This window comes from Hippopotamus amphibius, chromosome 13, assembly GCF_030028045.1.
Source record: "Hippopotamus amphibius kiboko isolate mHipAmp2 chromosome 13, mHipAmp2.hap2, whole genome shotgun sequence".
NCBI lineage: Eukaryota > Metazoa > Chordata > Mammalia > Artiodactyla > Hippopotamidae > Hippopotamus > Hippopotamus amphibius.
Genome location: NC_080198.1, coordinates 14064155 through 14085872, shown reverse-complemented (window position 1 = coordinate 14085872; position 21718 = coordinate 14064155). Strand labels below are relative to the sequence as shown.

Genomic DNA, 21718 nt, shown 5'->3' with positions numbered 1-21718 from the left:
TAAATTCCAGCTCTGTTGCCGTTAGTTACAGAAAAAGTAAATGAAATTATATGTACGCATTATACAAATACACAGTGCTTGGCACATAGTTTGTGGTTAATACATTGTAGCTCTTCACTGTGATAGTATTACAGTTATTATTATTAAATGTGAAACTGTTCAATTACTGGTTCAGAGATATAGACATTTAGTTAGGTTAAAAATTGACTTCTGTCTTCATAGTTAAAAAAAAGAACAATAATATAACAATGGGAAAATACTCAGTCTTTATTGAATTTTTTTTGTCTGAATATTTTAGGTTAAAATCTTTTCAGCTGAATATTTTGCATGTATTTGTCATAAACCTCAGAAATACACTATCATAAAAAGATAACAGGATCACAAATTAATTAAATACAAAAGCCTCTATTTACAATATTTTTCTCTTTGTAAGTAAATTTTCCTAGAACTTTTTACTACATGGCTAATACATGCTCACTGTAGGAAAATAATGGAAAAATTGAGATAAGCAGAAAAAAAGAGAATAAAAGGCATTTAGATCCTGACCACCTGTAGCTACTAACTTTTCATGCTCACATACATACTACATGTAGTTTTAAAAATTGGATAATACTGCCCCAGACTTGGTGACGATCTTTCTCTGTGAGTAAACTTTCTTCTAGAACTTTATTTTTATTTGTAGTTTGGTATTTTATAAAATGAATGAATAAGAAAGCCTGTTATCTGAGGTTTCCTGTTGGCAAGAATGTGCCATTTTACTAAAATATCAAACTACAGTTGTGGCAAATGGCAAGACTTTTTAAAAGGACAAAAAACAAAACATCATAAAACGTAATGATTTTGTGTTTAATAAAATTCAAGTTGCATTTGTCACTATATGCTAGTTCTGAGAAAAACAGATGGATCAAACATTGGGGAGTATATTTTCTGCAAAATATGTGTTAGCACATGTATGACTTGCAGCATGGTGTGTATCTTTGATGTGCACAGCAGGATCATCATTTACCAATAAAAAATTCCAGAGGTTTCATCAGTTTTCTTGCTGTATTCGAAGCCTCTTCTGAGCCATCACCACCAATTTTCTGCAGTTGTTACTGTTCAGACTGTATAGATCTTCATTTATCAACCACTTTGAATGTGACTGGATGGCTCTCCTACATTACTTTTGTGGGCTTGAAAAAATCCTGCATCTTCTACAGAGTTCATAATTTGGCTTTGCAGGATGATTTACTATTATTATTATTATTTATCTGAAATACATTTAGAACAGAAATATATAAAGCACCTGAAAATCTATAAGGGAATGAAGAATTACTTGAAAGTAAGAAAGGAACGATGTTAGTACAAACAGATTGGGGACTGATTTTATAAATGATTGGCTTATTAGGGAATATTTTCTGGTTATAACTTTATTTATAGTCTACATTTCTTTATATTCTATCTGTACGGGTGAGGCCTTCTTCACCATGAATTTCTAAATTTGTCTCTATTGTTTGACACTTAGATTCATATATTGTAAAATGTATTTTGCTGTTTTAAAAGATAATCATATTAGACTAAATATATTAGATTTAAGATAGTAAGCTAAATTCCTATAAATAAAGGAATTCTTTACAAATTCTTTCTGAAAAGAGACAGAGTACAGTGTAAAGTTATCTTTTATGTCATTTTTTAAAGGTTTGGTATAAAAAAAGTATATTCTTTTGAGGATCGTAGATTCTATATTCCCAGTTCATCTGGGTCTGTTATATAGTACTGATCCCCTTTGATAATTTAGCTCACCTATCACATACATCTTCAGTTACCTATTAGTACCAATTTAGCTACAGAGGAATCTAAATTTTTGTCTTAGAATCTGTAAATAGAGAGAGCTTGCCTCCTCTTAAATGTTACATCCTCACAAAGAATTTCCTGACCAGCATATTTAAACTGACATAATCTTGTTACTGTCTCTGCACCCTATTTCATTTGTTTCAGTTATTGCAATTTTCAAATATATTTGCTTTTTTATAATTTGTTTATTGTCTGTTTCTCCACCAGTCTGTGAGCGACATGAGGGCAGAAAACATATTTACCCATCAATTTATTCCCTGGTCCTAGTACTGTGACTTGCATGTGGCAGGCACTTAAAGTGTTATAAATCCCTGGATGAGTGAATGGAGAATGACTGAATGATCTGAAAACTAGTCACAATATAATAGATTGATTGACTTTTTTCCTTGAGAGTTATGCTTAAGGGATTCTTATTTTATCCTGCTGTCAAAAGACTAAACCATCTTATATTCTAATGAGGTATAATTGTTTAGTCCAGTCCCTGATATTAGTTGGAGGAGGTTGGATGGAAGCCCGTTGCCGGGGAAAGTCAAGTACAGCAAATCCCAAGCTATCCTTGAAATCCCAAACATTCAACAGGAAGATGAAGGCTTCTATGAGTGCACTGCAAGTAACCTTCGAGGAAGAAACCTTGCAAAGGGTCAACTCATTTTCTATGGTGAGCTAATAGAATTTCAAAAAGTATATGAAGTATTTGGTGAATCCTTCATAGTAAACAGAGGAAGGCTTTAGTATGTTGTGGAAAAGTGTCAAAGGAGAAACAGAGAAGACATATTTCCAGGCAAGGATGCTTAATACAATGATTAGCCGATGGGAATGGCCATTTTTAAAATATGTCTTTAATTTCAGCGTAGTCTGTGCGTGCTATTGTTTATTATAATTGCCTTGGAAATATCAGCAGTGTCATGTTAAAGCCACAGAAGTTTATAACACAAGGTAGAATGGAATTCAATATATTTCCCTTAAAACATTCAGCAACAGCCTATGACAATCTTAATTATAATCCCCAGTAGAATTTACAAAAGAAGGAGAAAATGAAAGGAGAAACATAAAACAATGGTAGTTGTCAGTATTTGTTTATATTTCCCATAACTGTCTACTCATATGTAGGTAATACAAAAATAAACTCATTATTTCATTTAAAAATATATTTGCCTCAATTATCAGGATTTCTCATGGACTAAGAGAGATGCTGAAAGCATACATTTTCTAAAAGTTGTCTTTATGTCTTCTTTCATCCAGGCCAAAATACACACTTGCATGAAATTCACTTTTTTTTTAATGTCAAATAAATCATAAAATATATCTCAGAATTATCAAAATGTTTGTTGTTTTTAAAATATTCTTAACTTCTTTGTTAAATTTAATATATCTGTACTAGGGAACTTTTTAAAACTGTATTTATACATGGCCAACAGTCATTTCTATGCGACATATTTCTATATGACACATTTATAATTAATAATAAAGTAATTAGAAGAAAAAAATATTTTGATAGCTAGAAAAGTCTAAGGTATTGTAATTACCTACAAGAAATGCTAATTGAGTTTATATACACATTCTTTTGATAGCTCCTACTTTTTAAAAGAAAGCCTTTGGAATCTAGCATCCTTTCATAAGTAAAATAGTAAGGATAGAACTCAGAGGTTTTTAGTGCCACCAAGATATTACAGGCTTTGGCTAGTTTTTAACAGGTATGTCATTTTTCTACTAAATAGACAATATACAGCCAAGAGATTAACCAGAAAATTGAGGTGTCTATAAACTGGAAATCAATAATAAAGTATTTTCTCCCACATTGATAAAGCAACTGTACAGAAGATTTTACAAATATTAATTCATATGATTTTTATAATAATAAGAGGTAGAAATAATTTTCAGTGATATTATAGTTAAGTAACATTTGATGAACTGAACAAGATTTCAGATAATGTTTGTCAGATCTGAGATAAGAACCTTGAACAATCTTGTGAAACCAGATTCTTCCCACTTTACCATAGCTCTTCAATGTGGCAATCTAAGTCCATTCACATGGCATCTTATCATGACCAAATTAGCCACTTAATAAGCCAAATTGTCCTTGTGGGAGAATAAAGGGTAATTGGTCAATAAGAAAAAATAGTGCTTCTTGGTCACCTATTTAGTTGTCAATATGCTCCCAAAGGAGCAGAGAATTGACTCAATTACCTGAGAATTGAATAATACCTGAAAATTTCAAAGAAACAGTCTCTCAGTCCATTATGTTGCTATGTTTAAGTTATAATTCAGAACCCTATCCATATATATTGTGTCCTTCTAACCTCTAAAAGAAGTTTATGAAGTATTATTATCATTATAATAAATGGGACACTTTCAGAGGAGTTAAGTGAGTTATACAACCATTGATAGGGAAAAAATAAATCTAAAACCCAAACCCATATGGTAGACTTGAAATCCTAAGCTTTTTTTGTTGTTGTTATTTTTCATGTAGTTCCTATTTAGTTGGAGATTTAAAACTCTGTTCTTCAGAATCCTAAGCATCCAAAGAATGTACACATTAAATATATAAATATGGTTTAAAGTTACAATTATTGCACTAAACAACAAATCAAAGATACCTCAAACTCCTGTAAGCTATGTAGATTTTACATGAGCATGCATTTCTTCTCTCAGGTCAAATATATGTTAGGGCAATTTCTAAATAATTATCTACAAATTATAAATTTTAAATAATAGAAATGATTCAATTTCATCTATACACTCAGTTCTTCTAAGTATTCCCTTCACTTATCCCTCAAGGTTGTGAAAAATATGTTCTGTAACTGGAAGCTGCCCTGATTTCCACAGGAGGTAATCTAGGTTTACTTTTCACCACAGTAGGATATCATGATTCCTTCTTCTCCATGACTAGCTCCCTAAAGGGCCTTCTGTCTTAGTGGAAGCAGACGTTACAGTGAAAAACCCTGAAAGTCAGATATACTTGCATATCATTTCAAAGATTCTCGGTACCACTTACTCCAACTACTGCTGCAGTGACCAGCTCAGCACCATGTTTCGCAGGTATAGCCCGACAGAGTCTCTTACCTCAGGTGCCACAGAAGGCCATCTCATTTCCTGCTCCAGCTTTCTTTGGTCCCTTCAAGAACCTATTCAGCACTTAAGCACACACAACCTGGACATGCTATTAGAAAACACCTGCGCTGCTCTAGAATGACTGTGGACAAGAGGCAGTGAAAAAAATGCTTCATCTTCCTTTCCTGGGTAGGCAATTATAGAGACTCCTTCTACATTCACAGAGGATGGAGTAACAATTGTCATGTAGCTGGTCAACTCAATAACTCATCTTCACATTGACTCTTTCCTTCCCTGTTGACTCTCTGTTTTCCTGACACCTTACCCTGGGCCAGCGCTCCCAAAGAAACAACCTGAACACAAGCCCTTGACTTATGCTCTTCTCTCAGAGTACAAAGTTAGGCTTCTCTATTTTCTAACTATGTCTTCTTGAGCAGGTTACCTAACACCTACACAAAAAAATCCTCTACAAAAGTTTGGAGGGAGAATTGAGTAAATTATGCATGTAAAAACATCTAGCTCGTAACAGACTGAGATTCCAAAGGAAGGCTCATCTATTTCAACATATCTAGAACAGATCTAAACAAAGGAGAGGGATTAAATGGCAAATCTAGAAAGTTTCCTATCTTTATTACAGAAGAAATATTAATTTTAAAGCATTTAATTTATACACACCTGTTTCCATGAATGTTAGTAAGGATAATACTACCTTATATTTAAATAACATTTCAACATCAATTATACCAGTTGCTTTTTGCTTCAGAACCATGTAGAACTTTCTCAGATTAGAAAATAAGGTTTGGGAAATGCATGCCTAGGATTAAAGTTAGTATATAGGTTAGTATATAGTATATAGGTTCTTAACCTATATACAGCTCCAAAAGTTCTCATTCCCTGTCAAGAATTTTATGTAGGGGAAAAAATCTGGATTATAACCCTACTAAAGTGTGTTGAGGCTGATATTTGATTTATGCTTTAAACTATTTAATTGTAATTATATCAGATATAGATACAATTATTTTAATTAGTTCAATCCAAATATAATCAAAGGCCTTCTGCCCACAGAGGGTTCAGATTTGATATACATTTTCTAACTTGACCTATATACTAATATTTAACATGGAATTATGCTCTAGCCTCGTTCCCACAACTCCCAAGTTGTTATATAGGTGCAGCAAAATGACAAATGGCAAACATCAATCTTATGCAAAAGGTCCACTGATATTTACAACAGGATTTTTATCGTCCCACTTTAGGGGTCCTACATTTTCCCTCCCTCAAATCATGTGTGTACAAGACTACTAGACCCAGTTAGCCTTGTCCTTCTGATTTCTACAGTCCTTGGAATGTAGCACAATGTCTTGGTAACTGACTTGCTAAGTAGTTGCTCTTGTCTCTTTCTGAAACAGCCCCTCCAGAATGGGAACAAAAAATCCAAAATACATACCTGTCTATCTATGACAGCTTGTTTTGGGAATGCAAAGCTAGTGGAAAGCCAAACCCTTGGTACACGTGGTTAAAGGATGGTGAACGCCTCAATCCAGAGGTAAGCAACTATGCTGATATTAAACATTCACCTACTCTGCTAAGAAGTTTTGTTACTAACAGCAACAATCAATGTTTCTGGAGTGTTTAGTAGGTTCCAGGAGATGTAGTATAATCTTTATATACCCTAATTTATTTAATCTTTAAACAACTCAAATAGCTATTAATATTATCCCCATTTTTCAAATGAGAAAACTAAGGATAGAGAACACAACCTGTACAAATTAGTCAGTGATTGATCCATATTCAGATGATATCATCATCACCATCATCATCAACTACAGCAACATCCATTGAACTCTCATATGAGCCAGGCCCTGTGTTAAATATTTTCCATGCATTATCTTATTGTATCCTCATGACAATTTTATGAGAGAGATAAGATTATTATTTTTGTAGGTGAAAAAAATTGGTTTCAGAGGGCTTAAGTCTGTTTGTCCAAGGTCACACAGCAGCTAGCAAATGTTAGAATTAGTATTCTAAGCATAGTCTGTCTGATTCTAGAACCCAAGCTCTTAATCATTACCCAGTATCTTGGTTTTATGAAAGCTAATGGCTGTCTTTAAACGTAGGAAAATGGAGAACTGGGGCAGATATCCACATTTTTCAATGTACAATATACAAAAAATGAGACAAGGTTATTTTTCCCATCAAATGATCTAAATAATTGTGTTAATTCTCCACTCTACTTTGTACTTGCAGACACAGTTAGACACACAAAGAACATCTGTTGTTTAGAACCTGAATAGACTGCTGTTCTTTGTTTTGGCTTTATTGATTTAATTCGTGCATCACTTTTGCATATACTATTCCCTGTTCCCTCCAGCCTACTTTTACTATCTTTAGAGGATGGTAGCACATACCCTGAAATATTTAAAGTTATATTTGCACTATTAATCTATTTCATTCTATACACACAAAACTGTATTTCTATACCCTAAATGGGACTCTGTAACAGATTATGGCTGTTTAAGCATACTTTATAGTACACTGCAGAAAAGAAGAATTTAGCTCCTTCAACTTATGTACTCAATTGGAAAACTATCAAGTTGTCATATTTTAAGTCATTTTGAGACCTTATGATGGAAAGCCAAGGAAATTTGCTAATCACTCTATCCAGGTCTAACATTTTATCCATGTCTAATATTTTCTGGACAATTGGAATGGTAGAGTGTTCTAGGTTATTTTACATACCATATGCACAGAATGCCAATTTTCAAATAAATGAGGTAACATAGTAACCACTAAAATTATACTAAAAATAATTCCATTTTTTTTAAAACTCCAGAAAGCTGCTCAGGATCTTGAAGTATATTAACCTCACTTTCATAAGCAACAGTTCTCATACACCAAAATATCATAGCTCATAGATATGCATAAATGTTCAATGATGTATTCTGGTTAAGAGAATGCCTATGTTAACACACTAGCATTTTTATGTGACTTTTCTTTTATTAGGAAAGAATTCAAATAGAAAATGGGACACTTATCATAACTATGCTGAATGTGTCAGATTCTGGTATCTACCAGTGTGCTGCAGAAAACAAATATCAGATAATTTATGCAAATGCAGAATTGAGAGTATTAGGTAAGTCATTCATTTAAATCCAAAAAATTCAAACTGACATTTTAGCAAGCTATGATTATATATAATATGAATCCAATTTTTCTGTAAATTAGAAATTGCTTTTCCTTGAAATAATGAGAAATGTCTAAATTAGCTTCTAAAAAAATGCAAGGTGAGAATTATTACTCTGCTTGGGCAACACATTAGGGCTTGGAGGAGCGCAGTATCGGGTACATTCACACCAGAAGGGGCTCCTCCAAAGCTGATCCCAGCATGAGGTTTTGAATACAACTCAAAAAGCTTCTATTAAGAATGTTTTCAGCTGCAAATAAGAAAATAAGAAAAGAAAATCTCAATTTATAGTGACTTAAATAGGGATTTATTTTATCTCAACAAGAACTTCAGGGGTGGTAGCTGAGCAATGGCACTGTGACTTGACAATGTTATTCTTTAAACTTTTTTGTCATGCTTGTAGCCTCCTGGTTCCAAGATGATGCTGTAGCTACAGAAATCAAGTCCATATTGAAAGCAGAAGAAGAGAGAGTGGACAGTCTCTTTCATTAGAAAAGCAAAATTTCCCTGAGTCCTCACAGCAAACTCCTTTCATGTCATTAGCTAGAACCCTGTCATGTGACCACTAAGACCTCATGGGAAGCTGGAAAAACATGCCCCTATAATGGAAAATGTTGAGATAGAAGTAGTTTGGAGATGATATTCTGGGACAGTCAAACAGTGGTGTCTGTCACCATAAATGATTCATTGATATCTTTCATTCTAAGGCTTATTTAAAAAAAAAATCTTTATTGGAGTATAACTGCTTTACAATGTTGTGTTAGTTTCTGCTGTACAACAAAGTGAATCAGCTATATGTATACCTATATCCCCATATCCTATCCCTCTTGAGCCTCCCTCCCACCCTCTCTATCCCACTGCTCTAGGTCGTCACAGAGCACCGAGCTGATCTCCCTGAGCTTTGTGGCAGCTTCCCACTAGCTATCTATTTTACATTTGGTAGTGTGTGTATATATACACACATATATATGTCAATGCTACTCTCTCACTATGTTCCAGCCTCCCCTTCCCCCACTGTGTCCTCAAGTCCATTCTCTACATGTGCGTCTTTATTTCTGCCCTGCCACTAGGTTCATCAGTACCATTCTTCTAGATTCCATATATGTGTCTTAGCATATGGCATTTGTTTTTCTCTTTCTGAATTACTTCACTCTGTATGACAGACTCTAGATCCATCCACCTCACTACAAATAACTCAATTTCATTCCTAAGGCTTTCTTAATGGTATGAAGACAGGAGATGAAAGAGAGGAGGAATCAAGCGAAAAGACAAAGTTTCATGAGCATATATGGGTGGTGGGCATTGATTCATTTGTTTATTCATTCAGTCACTATTTATTGAATATTTATTGTGTACTAAGCACTTAAAACATAATTATCAATATTAAAGTGATCTTTACCTTCATAGAACCTATAGCTTCACAGAGAAAAAAAGCTACATTTTAAAATATCATGATTATTACAGTCAAGAATTGAGTAGCTGTTATGAGTTGAACATAATCTAAATTGAGAACATTCTCTTTAAGCTGAGATTAAAAGAAGAAGGCATGCACAAGTCAGTGAAAGGACAGAGAAGCCATACTCGAAATGCCCAGAAGCAAGAGAACATGGCATATCTGAAAGAACTTCAGTTTACGTAGACATTAGGGTAGGAATGGGGATTGAGCACATAGGTTCCCACGAGAATGGAGCTGGGAAGACTTGGATGCATCCCAGGCAGTCTAATTGTTTATCACCCTCCTGAACTGGTATTTGCTTAACATTTATTTAGTGATGACAAAGCTGAAACTGACAAAAATTGGAGGATTTTTTTTTAAGTTTCTACTCAGCCTGCCCACTTCAACACAAGGCAGACTATTTCCATTTTCTAGTTAGAGGCATGCCTGAAGAAATCTGAAATAATGATACCGTACTTCTGATTTACTTCAAAGGTATTTCATTGTCATATATGTGTATTCACATTTAGGATTATCATCTTGGCTAGAATAGATTTAACGATTTCCCTGATCAGAGTTAAAGTTCCATCTTCTGTCTTTTGTGGAATTATCTTCCCCCTCTTTATTATAAAGACCATTAAGAATGTGACTTTTTGTAACTTGCTTGCTCCCTCACTCCAGCTTGCTTTTGTTATCACAATGACCAGCACCAAAACAAAAATAAATTACATTTACTGAGCACATACTTTGTGCCAGGCACTATTTACACTTCTTTATTGAGTATTATCTTATTCAAGATCCAGGCTAACTTTGTGAGGTAATATCATCTTCATTTTACAAATGGAAACAGTGACTCTAAAATGCCAAGTCCATAACTAGACCCAAAACACCTTGAGCAAAGTAACCTGAAAAAGAGTTTTATTAACAGATATTAGATTCTATCCAGAATACCACATCACTTCTTGGGTTACTACATATTAATTAATTTAACAATTTTGTAACTTTGTTTTTAGCCTCAGCTCCTGATTTCTCCAAAAATCCCATTAAAAAAGATTCAGTTGTTCAAGTTGGTGGGGATATTGTTATCGAATGCAAACCGAATGCTTTCCCTAGGGCCACTATCTCCTGGAAAAGAGGAATGGAGAGCCTAAGACAAAGTAAAAGGTAAATAAATCTCTTTTGCTTAAATATTTTAAATATTTTGTAATATAATATCTTTCAGATCTTTAGGGTTTACTAGGTCTTCCAAAATTCCCTCCCTTATAGTAAATTTACAACTACATATGTGGAGATACCAAACATTTTCACATGATGGTAAAAACAAAAGAATGTTACAAGGCTACGAGCTGTTCGTATAATTTGACTGCAAAATTTTCAGTGCATGCACTTGTAATAGCTATATTTTTAAAAAATCCTATAGGACCTTTTTCTGTATTCACTTTGAAGGCTTTTTCCTGACCCAGCCTGCTGAGAAATCAGTGAGAAGAGCATTATACAAAGGAGAGAGACACTCATGCTCACACACCTGGCATTGCAGTTTTTAAATAGTCACACAGGTGTTCACCCCATGACAAAATGAATTCACCACATGAAAAAAATGTAGAGAGGTTCCTGTAGAGAAAGAAGAGAGGTTTCCTTCTATTACGGATGTGGCTGAGAAATCCTGGATGGGCACTGGCATGTTTTTTGGGAGAGTTTTGACAGCACAAAACAGGTGTTTTTCTCTACTTATCATACAATTCATTCCATTGTGCTGTAGAACCCTGTATACCCAGAGTTGACTTGACTACAGTTACAGCTCTAATTTAATGACCCACGTGTGTTTCTACGTGATTAGATACACAATGGGGTACTACTATGAATTAGCCATTGTGCTGCAGATATGAAAACGTTTCAATGGGCACTTCTTCAGCATCATATGTATCACAAACTCATATACATACCAGGCAGGTAACATAAATAATGAAACAGGCCAACTGAAACAAAAGCCAACTAAAGTGTGATGAAAAAATGGCAATCTGTCAATCTTGGAAGACTGTGAAGGACTGGAGAGTGAGTTCTACACCTAAAAGAGGCATCATAACTCTGAATTCGGTCAAATGTTGTTTTATGGGAAGAAATTCTAACATTTCAGGAAAAGCTAGAAATCTGAATTTTGGTATTGAAACTTCTGAGGAAAAACAGGTCCATAGCTGGTTTTAGGGACACCATTTTGTCATTTCTGACTTCAGACTGCATTTGTGGTCAGAAAGAAAGAAACGGAGATTAAAACAAGCAAATAAACAGTGTTGATTGTGTATAGTGTTCTCACCGTTGTATCTGCTGCATTGCAGACTCTCTCCTGACATGATGAGATATACAAAAGAAAGCCCCTTCAAAGGCACTCTTCCTTTTCTTACTCTCTCCTGTCTGCAAGGGTCTCTATAGCCCTGAACTGAAGCTTTTCCCAGGATAGGGATTCTGTCAAATTTATCCTTGTATGCCCTGCGCCTTGGCACAAAACCCAGACTCAATAAACATCTGCAGAATGAATGAATGTGTCCAAAAGGATGAATATGTAAGATATTACCAGCTTTAGAGAAAGACTATTCTGGGAGGAAATGCCTCAATACATAAGAATAGATGATTCGAAACTAAGGTGAAAAGAAAGAGGAAAGGAAAACAGGTGCCTTGCCCCAGTTGGGTTCCTTCCCCATGCAGATTACCTGGGAGACTGCTGCAAGCACTCCTAACAGATCTGGACGTGGATCTGCTTTAAATGTTTCTCTCTCATTCCTAAGTCCTAATCAAGGTTTAAATACACTGCTGTAGAACATGAAAACTCAAGAGATCCCGTAGGCTCAAATACAGGCTCTGTACTGAGGGTTGGGATAAACTGATTACCTCTGCTTCATTTACTAAAGGGACTGTAAGTTTTCACCTAAAGAGAAAGAATGACTACTGTTTACCTTCTATAACCTTTAAACACCCAAATGCAAGGCATGTTGGGAAGGGAAAGAAAAGGAAGAAGATTTGGATGGAGGTAAGGAAATGAGAGAGAGAAAAAAAGCTCTGTAGGGTACAAGGGAAACTGCTTTTTAAAACAGCTTTTCAAATTTTTGTTTTATTTGTTCTGCCTCATATAGGATGGATTTGGGGTCTTTTTAGCCTCAGAACAGTCACTAATAGTTATATCAGATTCAGCATTGTCTCACTGGGATTAAAGGAATGGCCCACATGATTTTTATTTACAGATCTTTCTTTCATAATTCTATTCGCTCGTTGCTTTAGAATTTCATTACAGGTTTCAACAAAAGAAGACAAACAAACAAAATTATCTCTTGAATATGCATCCTAAAAAGTTGGAAAAAAAATCCAGCCCCAGAGAGTACAGTAATTACAGATGTATATCTCTGCCAGGTATAGATGACCTTAAGCAGTAATTGGCAAAGGTCAGCTCTGTGAGACTTTGTGTCTCTGCATGCTTCCTATCCTGTCCCCTCTTGCATTGTCTTCTGAGATGACTGGTTTCATTAAGAGCATGACTTCATGCAGCTTACTGGGAAATGCAGTGCTTATGCTTCTATTTGTGTTGACTTGATACCTTTTTTGTAGTCTTATCATGGCAATTTACAAACAGGCTGCAAGTTAAAATTACAGTAGTGATTAAAAAGAAAGGAAAGAAGGATGGAAGGAAAGAAGAAAGGAAGGCAGAAAGGGAGGAAGGGAGGAAAGGAAAGAGGAGGGAAAGAGCGAAGGGCATAACTATTCTAGCCTAATTATACCATAACTTGGAGTAAGTCACATGTCCTCAATAGGCCTCTATATCTAAAATGGATTAGAAGCATCTCACCTTCCTAAAAGAGAACAGAGCCAAGTGGTCTCTTCAAGCCCATTCAAGCCTAAGGTTGATTACTTCTTCTATACCTTTGATATGAGCCTTTAGAGGGGAACTAAATCTTTTCCCCGTGGTCTTTTCTCCTTCTCAAATCAGTGTTGTCAGGACTGATCCCAAATTCTAGCAAAGTAACTGCATTCAGCTTGTAAATAACTACCACACTGGAAGGGCACTTTGGAGAGAAGAATATTAAAAGAGTACCTAATGCCACAAAATATTTCTTCTAATGTTTGCAATATGTGAATAAAAGTTATTTGACTCAGAGTCTGTGTATACATTTGTACGCTGTGTGTGTACACATGTGTGTGTGTACCATATGGGTAGCCATAATTTCCAAAACTAATGAAATTAATTACTCTAGGAGACAGAGACTTAGTCCACTGTCCAAATTTTATAGAGCCAGATCCTAAACTCAAACACAGAACACTGAATCTTAATACACAGTTTTTAATGCCACATCAGCCAGAATATTTTGTCGAAATAGCAAAATAAATATAATTCCTATCCTTTCATACTTCTATTAAAGGAAGATATAATTATATATACAGGAAGATTAAAAGAGTTAGGTATACAAAACAATTTCAATGATTCCAAGTAGGAATAATTTTTAGTTCTTGACCTTGAAAATACCTAGATGGTGAAATGTACATTTTTAGTCTCTGTTGTAAAACTTCTATACCATCCTGTCTACGTTGAAATTTCATTGTCGCTAGACTTGCTTCCAATAAAGTCTAACTATCGAGAGATGGTTGAAAGGACTCTAAAGAAGTCCATTTAAAGTAATCTTATGGTATGGCCTACTTATAAAAAATGGTGGCGATATATATTTTTTGACAATTTCTTCCAGTCTTACATGAATCAAGACAGCATATATCACATACTTAATTTAAAGCTTAGAATTGATGCCAAATCTGCCACCTCTGTTTCCAGATCTTTTCCTCTCTACAAATAATGGAGAACATACTCAACTCTTTATGTTTTGAAGGTTATTGTCAAATGATTTTACCGAATTTCATGTGTTGATATTTCAGATCAAGCAACATTTCTGAATATGGTTAGTTTTCTTACTGGCCTATGTGTCACAACTGAAGTCTTGACTATTTTAAGAGTTCCATCTTTACAAGTGTCTATATTCATGGCTGGCTGTCAGAGGAGAAAAGTTTTCCTCCAACTAAAAATAGGCAGATGGCATTACAGAGCCCTAAGGCTGCCTGGTTTCCTGCTAGGAATGTATAGTCATACTCCATCTACGTCATTCTTTTTGGAGCTACCAGTCATTTAGAAATAGCACCTAAATTGAAGAGAAGCAATGGTATGTTCCCGTGGAAGAAACTGGGATGTATTATAAAGAGCCCCTTGTTGGAATCAGAAAACAGAGATTCTGGTCCCAGTTCTGTTACTGATATGTGGCCTAACCTTGGGTAAAATCACTAGCCTACCCTTTTTCTCACTGAGATCAGCTGCTTCCTGGATTTATTTAAGATGAAATAATCTGAAAACAACTTTCAGAAATACTAAACATGCTACCCATGCAGTGACTGCCAGAATAGAGATTATATGTTAGAAATCAATGCAAAATTATTAGCCTGGCAGGTTGAAACTGCAGATTCTATCATATTCATAATTTTATACACGTTTTACTGATTTGTTCAGGTGACCACGTGATTGAGCCAGACATGGTGATTGCTGTGAATTGTCAAAACAGCTAAAATGATTTAGTTAGATGGATTCAGAGATCATAGAGGGCCCTGGCATCTAGACTTAAGCATTCCAAGAGTACTAGGCACCACTCATTAACTCACCATTGTGGGCCCAGTACCCAGCACAGACCTGGAACATAACAGATGTCCAATAAATATTTTCTACTTTGCTAAATCAATGAAAGTTAAAATTTACTTTGTTTCATGTCTACCCAAATAAAGAAATGTTACAGTTAAACCAAAAACTTATTTAATAATTAACAGACCCATGATGTGGTCATTCATTCATTCTGTAGATATTTGATGAGCAACAATTACACTCTAAATACTATATACTAGGTGATGTGGATAAATTTTATGTAGCCAACTACATGATACATAATTTGCCTTCATAAGAAAGTGTCTTTCTTTTAAGTTATTTGGATTCAAAAGATCTCAGTTCTGGTCTGAACTTTACTTCTCACTTGATAACTTGTAGCAAGTCCTTTAACTTCAATGGTTCTCAGTTGATTCATTTCAAAAATGGAGAAAATAATACTTGTCTCACCCTTGGAGTTGTGTGAGACTCAAATGACACAGTATGTGTGAAAAGCATGGGTGATCAGTATACACTTTGTAACCATTGGATGCATTTATTGCTAACCTTTATGCAAATCCACCAGCCAAGGGAAGAACCACAGACGTCACCACAGGAAATCAAGACGAATACAGATTAAGCTTATCTCTGCAAGGCATTCTGAGGCAACTGAGGGAATCAATTCCACATCTGCTAAATTTGATTAATCACTTCTTCTTTTGCCTTGTGGATCCACTTAGCAAGTGAACTGACAGAAATCAAAGGCCTAGGTCTATCTCCATATACCCAGCGACTGCTGGCTACCTGTTTAGGGATCACCTCATGAATTTAATAGAAAACGTAGGAAATGTGAACCTGCTGGACAGACAGCTCAAAGTTGTCCTCTGACAGGCACCGTTCAATAAGACACTTAAATCACTTGAGATTTTTGTCAGAATGGACACACACGCTCTGAACAACAAAAACAGAGATGGGCAGATTTTTTCCCTATTATTGAAAGAATAATAATTGAATTAATAAGTAACCCACCACATTGTTTCTTCACTTTCCTAAAAAAACTACCATATTTCTCTGTCATTTCATAAAATGAAATGAAGGAAAATAAAATCCTGTTATATGTCAGACAAATTGACACTAATAATGAAAATAACCATTTTAAGCATCTCCATATGCCAGGCAGTATACCAGGCTTTTCATGTATCACAAAAAACTAGGGACTTCCTTGGTGGCGCTGTGGTTAAGAACCTCCCTGCCAATGCAGGGGACACAGGTTCCAGCCCTGGTCTGGTAAGATCCCACGTGCTGCAGAGCAAGTAAAAGTCTGTGAGCCACAACTACTGAGCCCGCATGCCTAGAGCTCGTATTCGGTAACAAGAGAAGCCATCGAAACGAAGAATAGCCCCCACTCGCCACAACTAGAGAAAGCCCACTTGCGCAGCAACAAAGACCCAATGCAGCCAAAAATAACATAAAATAAATTAATTAAAAAAAAAAAAAACTAAAGCACACTTTCTTCCATATTCAGATACGTTTTTGAAGCACAAAGTTGCCACAGAGTATACGATTATGTTTGTAGCACTTTTACGCTGGTAATCTCAGAGCTAAATACAAAGGGCACTTTGAAATTCACAGAGAATCAAACTCACTCAATCATAGAGATTCTGCCCCTACTTCTGAACCATTGGTTTCAAGATGTGATCATATTCCACAGACTTGAAATAAGAGGACCGCTGGACTCTTTGGAACCAGTTTCATCACTTCTTTCCACTCAGATATGTGTGTGTACACATACACACACACTTCTAAACAGATTTTATCAAATCATGGATTTTGTGCTTTATCCTGCAATAACGACGCCATTAAAACCTATGGCCCTGGGAACTTCACAAAATACCTGTACCCTGTGGGAACATATGAACCCATTAGGTGGCACGGAATCTAGTAGTGATGCTTATTCAACAGTTTTGCCTTCAATCCCCCAGTTTGGTGTGCCCACTCCACTTTCACCTGCATGACACTTCAACTCCCAAGACCTCCCTCTTAGACACAACAGAACCTCGTGGGAAAGGGCCGGGGGAGAGTTGAAACATGGCAGGGAAAGAGTAGAGAGGGGAAGCAGAAATGAGAGAGAAGGAGATGAGGAGAAAGAAGGATGAGATGATATTCTCTGTGCCAAGAGAGAATTGATCGTTATTGAGCGAGTCACTTGATCTTTCTTTTCTTTATGGGTAAAAAGGTACACTTGGGAGAACCTATATGAAAGCCCTTAGCATAGTGACACAGAAAAGGAACAGAATAAAAAAAACGAGTCTGCCTTCATTCTTCTCCTTGCTAAGCTACCTAGACAAAGTAGTTCCTTTAGTTACAAAGCCTGTTGCCCAACACTTAACTATCATTCCACTTTCTCCTTGGAGCCTTTTCATAGCCATCTTACCTTTTGGGCATCAGCTAATGGGGGTCTGGCTGCATGGTTGTAAGGAAGCTGATTATATGATACTCCCTCCCTGTCTGACCCTTCTCTATGTATCTTTCAATAACTTCTTTCTAAATCACCACTATTCCTTCTTTTTTTAAACCTTTACCCCCAGGTGCTCAATCTTAATAAAATATCCCCTCTACACATGTTTTTTTAATGCAACTTTAGCCAGAATGTAGCAACTGGTAAGCAGGATTTCATATCCCTTCCTCCTTGCAGAGCTTCCTAATGGAACAAGCAAATAAACCTAATTTTATTTTGTATCACCAACTACTTAATGTAATAGTGCTTAGTACATCAGGTAGCATGAGTATCAAATAGGCAAATGAACCATATGTTCCCATGTTTAAAGAAGAATGACAGTCTGCATAATGCCAGGCTTATTACAATCTCCCTTCTGTGCTGCTTCTTTGTAATAAAATTTTAAATTGTTCATACTCAACTCCTGAGAGCCTTGTTAAGGTGAGCCTTTCCAAGGGAATACACGCTGAAGATGTCAAGAGCCATATGATACTTTTGCCTGTGTCACGCAAAGATGTCACAAGCTAAAATCCTATGTGTGCCCCTGTCAGTCTTGCCCTATTTTTTCCTCTTGCCATCCAATCTTCCTTTCTTTATCCCCAATGGCCTCCACTGGCCTGAAGCACTGACCCTTTAGCACATTGCTTGCAGAACCACCTGCCTGCCATGGTCTGAAAAAGCTCCACTTCATTAAAGATGTAAAGCCTGCCTTTAAACCCAGCCTGACTAGCTGGGTGTGAACTGTTTTACACTGCTGCCTTGGTTAGACTATCATTGCTTTAGTTCCCTATTTAAAATGTTTTAATGATGGGTAATAACATCCTCTGGAATTAAGCCAAGGGCAGATATGGCAAAGCAAAGAAATTCTGCAAATAAATAGCATCTTATAAATTCTTGTACTGTGAGCTATCATTGAGAATGCATAAGCTTCATCGTAGAGTTGCTATGAATTCACAGGCTAGATTAGTAGATATCATTATCATGCATAAGATTATTGTGCATAAGATTTCAAGATCATGCATGATTGTGAAAAATGAAGATCCCAGAGTTGTATTCAAGATTTTGAGTTAGTAGTTATGAAGTAAGGCTGAGAAATCTGTACTTTTACAAATTCACTCTCTCTGCTCCCAAGTAAAGCTGAGACTGTTCAAAATCACCTACAGAAACACTGCTTTGGTGCAAACCCATCATTTAAAAAATAGAAACTTGGTTTCATCTTCTTTCCCTTAAGAACTCTGCTTCCTATACTAGCATGCTCAGCTCCTCATCTTATCTCATTGCTGAGGAGATGTAAGTCCTCAGTTCAGTTACTTTTTGAAAATATGAATACAGTTATCCTTCAAATGGTGTCCAGTTACTTAAGGGCTTGCTTCTAATTTCTGAGTGACATTTATATCTTTCAAAGTTTACATAAATATTCAACAGAAATAATTTTATAAGCAGAAAAGGTCATTATTAGTGCAATTTTTATAAATGGCCTTTTGTTCTTGGTTTGATTTTGGAAGAAAGAAGTGATTACTTGACATGCTTAAAGTAAAATGCTTCTTACTTAGAAAGAAAGTGGTTGCTTGACAGATGTTTCTTATGCCTACAACCTTCTTAGAGATACTGGTGGGCATACAGAAAGTAAATAAATAGAAATAGATAGAAATAGAATTTTTGTCTTGGTAGAAATTATGATCCAGTTGAAGAAATAAAAGCCTGACCAATTATGTGGCAGTTAGTCTTAATATTTTCAAAATGAAGAGTGGGGCTGTCAGAGCATTTTTTTTTTTAGGTCACTGGCTATTATTTCCCTATTTTCTTTATCTTTTTTTTTTTTCACAGCAGAATTAAAAAACATTTCCAAATGAAATTTATGTGAGAGCTCATTTCATGAAACAGGTAACCTCAAACAAATCTGGCTAATGTCCTGGAGGGAGAATCGGAGCCCCTCTCTATACCCTCCCCACTTTTCAGCCACAAACAGCCCGCTGAGTGCCCTAAGAATCCCCTGCATCTCCTGAGAGCGTAGTTGGAGAATTACTGATTTAGAGTGACAAATCTGATTCTCAAGTGTAACTTGTCAAATCATTCATTTATTTATAAGCACAGTTGCAAACCAATTTGACAGGCCATGTGAAAGATTCTAGGTTTATAAATTTGAATGAGCTCAGAATCTTATGGGGGAAGCTGGCAGGTCAGCAGCTCCAGTGCAGTGGGGCATGTATCACCACAGACAGAAGATGGTGTGGAGACTCACTAATGAAGCTTTCAGGAGTAGAGAAAGGCCTCAGCAGGTTGGAGGTAACTGACCTGGTACTTGAAAGGTAGGTAGGAAAACTTGCTAGGTGAGGAATGTGGGAGGAACAGGATTACTGTTGTGGCTGCTTTAACCTATAGTTAGCTTCATACTTGATGCCATTTCAAAGTTTTAGATACAGATTTTTCTTCCTCAATACAGGATATATTTCATTCATGATTTCTCTAAGTAGAGAATCAAATTATTTTATGAGCCATCCAACAGTTGATGCTTTGAGTACTTAAGAGATGCTTAGATATACTTAATTACATACAGTTTTCATTCCATCTCAAATTAAATTAGCCAATACAGCCAGAAATCTACCCTTCTCATAGTTGACCCTGAGTCTCATCATATATAATAATAATAATATCCACTGATATCCTACCTACAATGGGCAGACAGTGTGTTAAAATGTTAGATACAACATTTCGCTTAATTTTTACAAGATACCTATGGAGATATTACTCATATTTTTTAGATGGTTAAAAATAAGGCTTAGAGAAGTTAGGCATCATGTCTTCAGTCACACAGATAGTAAATGATAGAAAAGCATTCAATTCCAGGAAGCTTTGATTGTAAAGCCATGTGTAATCTTAAACACCACACTGAAGGATTTTAATTAGCTTTTTGATGTAGTATAGTGTCCATCTGTGGATCTAAAGGCAGACTGTCATACTGTACACATTATTTGTTCCTCATTTTTTCCAGTTAGACAAAAACTCTTCTGAAAAGAGTGATATATACGGTCAAATTCTATTTTTATATCAATAAAAGGTACAGAATAAGTCTTTATGTTGTCAACATACTGAAAGATGGAGTCTTAACTCATATCAATAAAACGGAGTAAATCAGTCCTCTTAGTGGCTTAGCATCCTGCATTCACAATGTTCAAATGACTGATTGGATTTTCAATGTAACATACAATATAAATTTTGGTGACATCTAGACACAGATATGCAAATTCAACAAACAGGGATAAACTCCCTAAGGTCCATAAAGGACTTGATCTTGGTATGAAATTATGTGTTATAATTAAGAAGAAAGAATTAGAGTTAGCAAACAAGGAGGCACATCCAAGTTGACCTCCCATTCTCAGCCAATTTGTAAGCTTAGTTCTGTAAAGATTCTAAGGAATACAATAATTCAGTAGCTAAAGGGGATCCAGAATTGGAAATCCCACTAGCATCTATCACTTTCAAAACTACCCACGTTCAAGAGAGCAAGGGGAGGCATTTCCCAGATAGACATATTCTGAAATCGCTGAATTACACAGCTGAAGTGAAAGGGGTAATAATCATGAATGTTCCAGCCCAATTCCCTCACTTTTCATATCTGAGGGAAACCAAGGACCTCGGGGATAAAGTTATTAGTTTAAGTTCACCTGGCTGTGTTTGAATCTCATCTATCTATCTCAAAGTAAGCTGCAGACACAACTTTACATTTGCAAAATTTCAAAGCCTTGAGGAAAATCACACAATAGGCTCATCATCATAAATGTAATGAAAGTGTAGCCAAAATGTCCTCACAATGTTCAAACTTCTCCATTCTGTTATGCACAACTCTTTCTCCCATTGTGTTTTCAATTGGTTTTCCTCTAGTTATTTGGGGAGCATACTTTTTAAAACATTTCTTTTAAGTCTTATTTTCACAACTTTTTTTGTCCTTTGCCAGCTTTATAATTTTCTATCTTTTCTTTTGATTTGCTTGGGCTTAAGGCATGTTAGCATATGAATCTGTATTAATTCCCTTTTGTGTTTTCTCAGGCATCCTAAAATACTGCA

At 35.7% G+C, this 21718-nt stretch overlaps 1 protein-coding gene across 4 annotated transcripts in view; it reads left to right on the top strand.

Annotated features, from left to right (window-relative positions):
- The window catches only part of CNTN6 (contactin 6), a 281470-nt gene that overhangs the window by 201849 nt on the left and 57903 nt on the right, over positions 1 to 21718 (top strand). For 2 of the 4 annotated variants that reach the window (XM_057705741.1, XM_057705740.1), the window contains 4 exons: positions 2312 to 2491; positions 6294 to 6430; positions 7888 to 8017; positions 10517 to 10667. In XM_057705741.1, coding sequence (XP_057561724.1) covers positions 2312 to 2491; positions 6294 to 6430; positions 7888 to 8017; positions 10517 to 10667 — 598 coding nt within the window. Of the gene's footprint in view, positions 1 to 2306; positions 2492 to 6293; positions 6431 to 7887; positions 8018 to 10516; positions 10668 to 21718 lie in introns of all 4 variants that reach the window. The other 2 variants (XM_057705739.1, XM_057705742.1) reach the window with 2 other exon arrangements.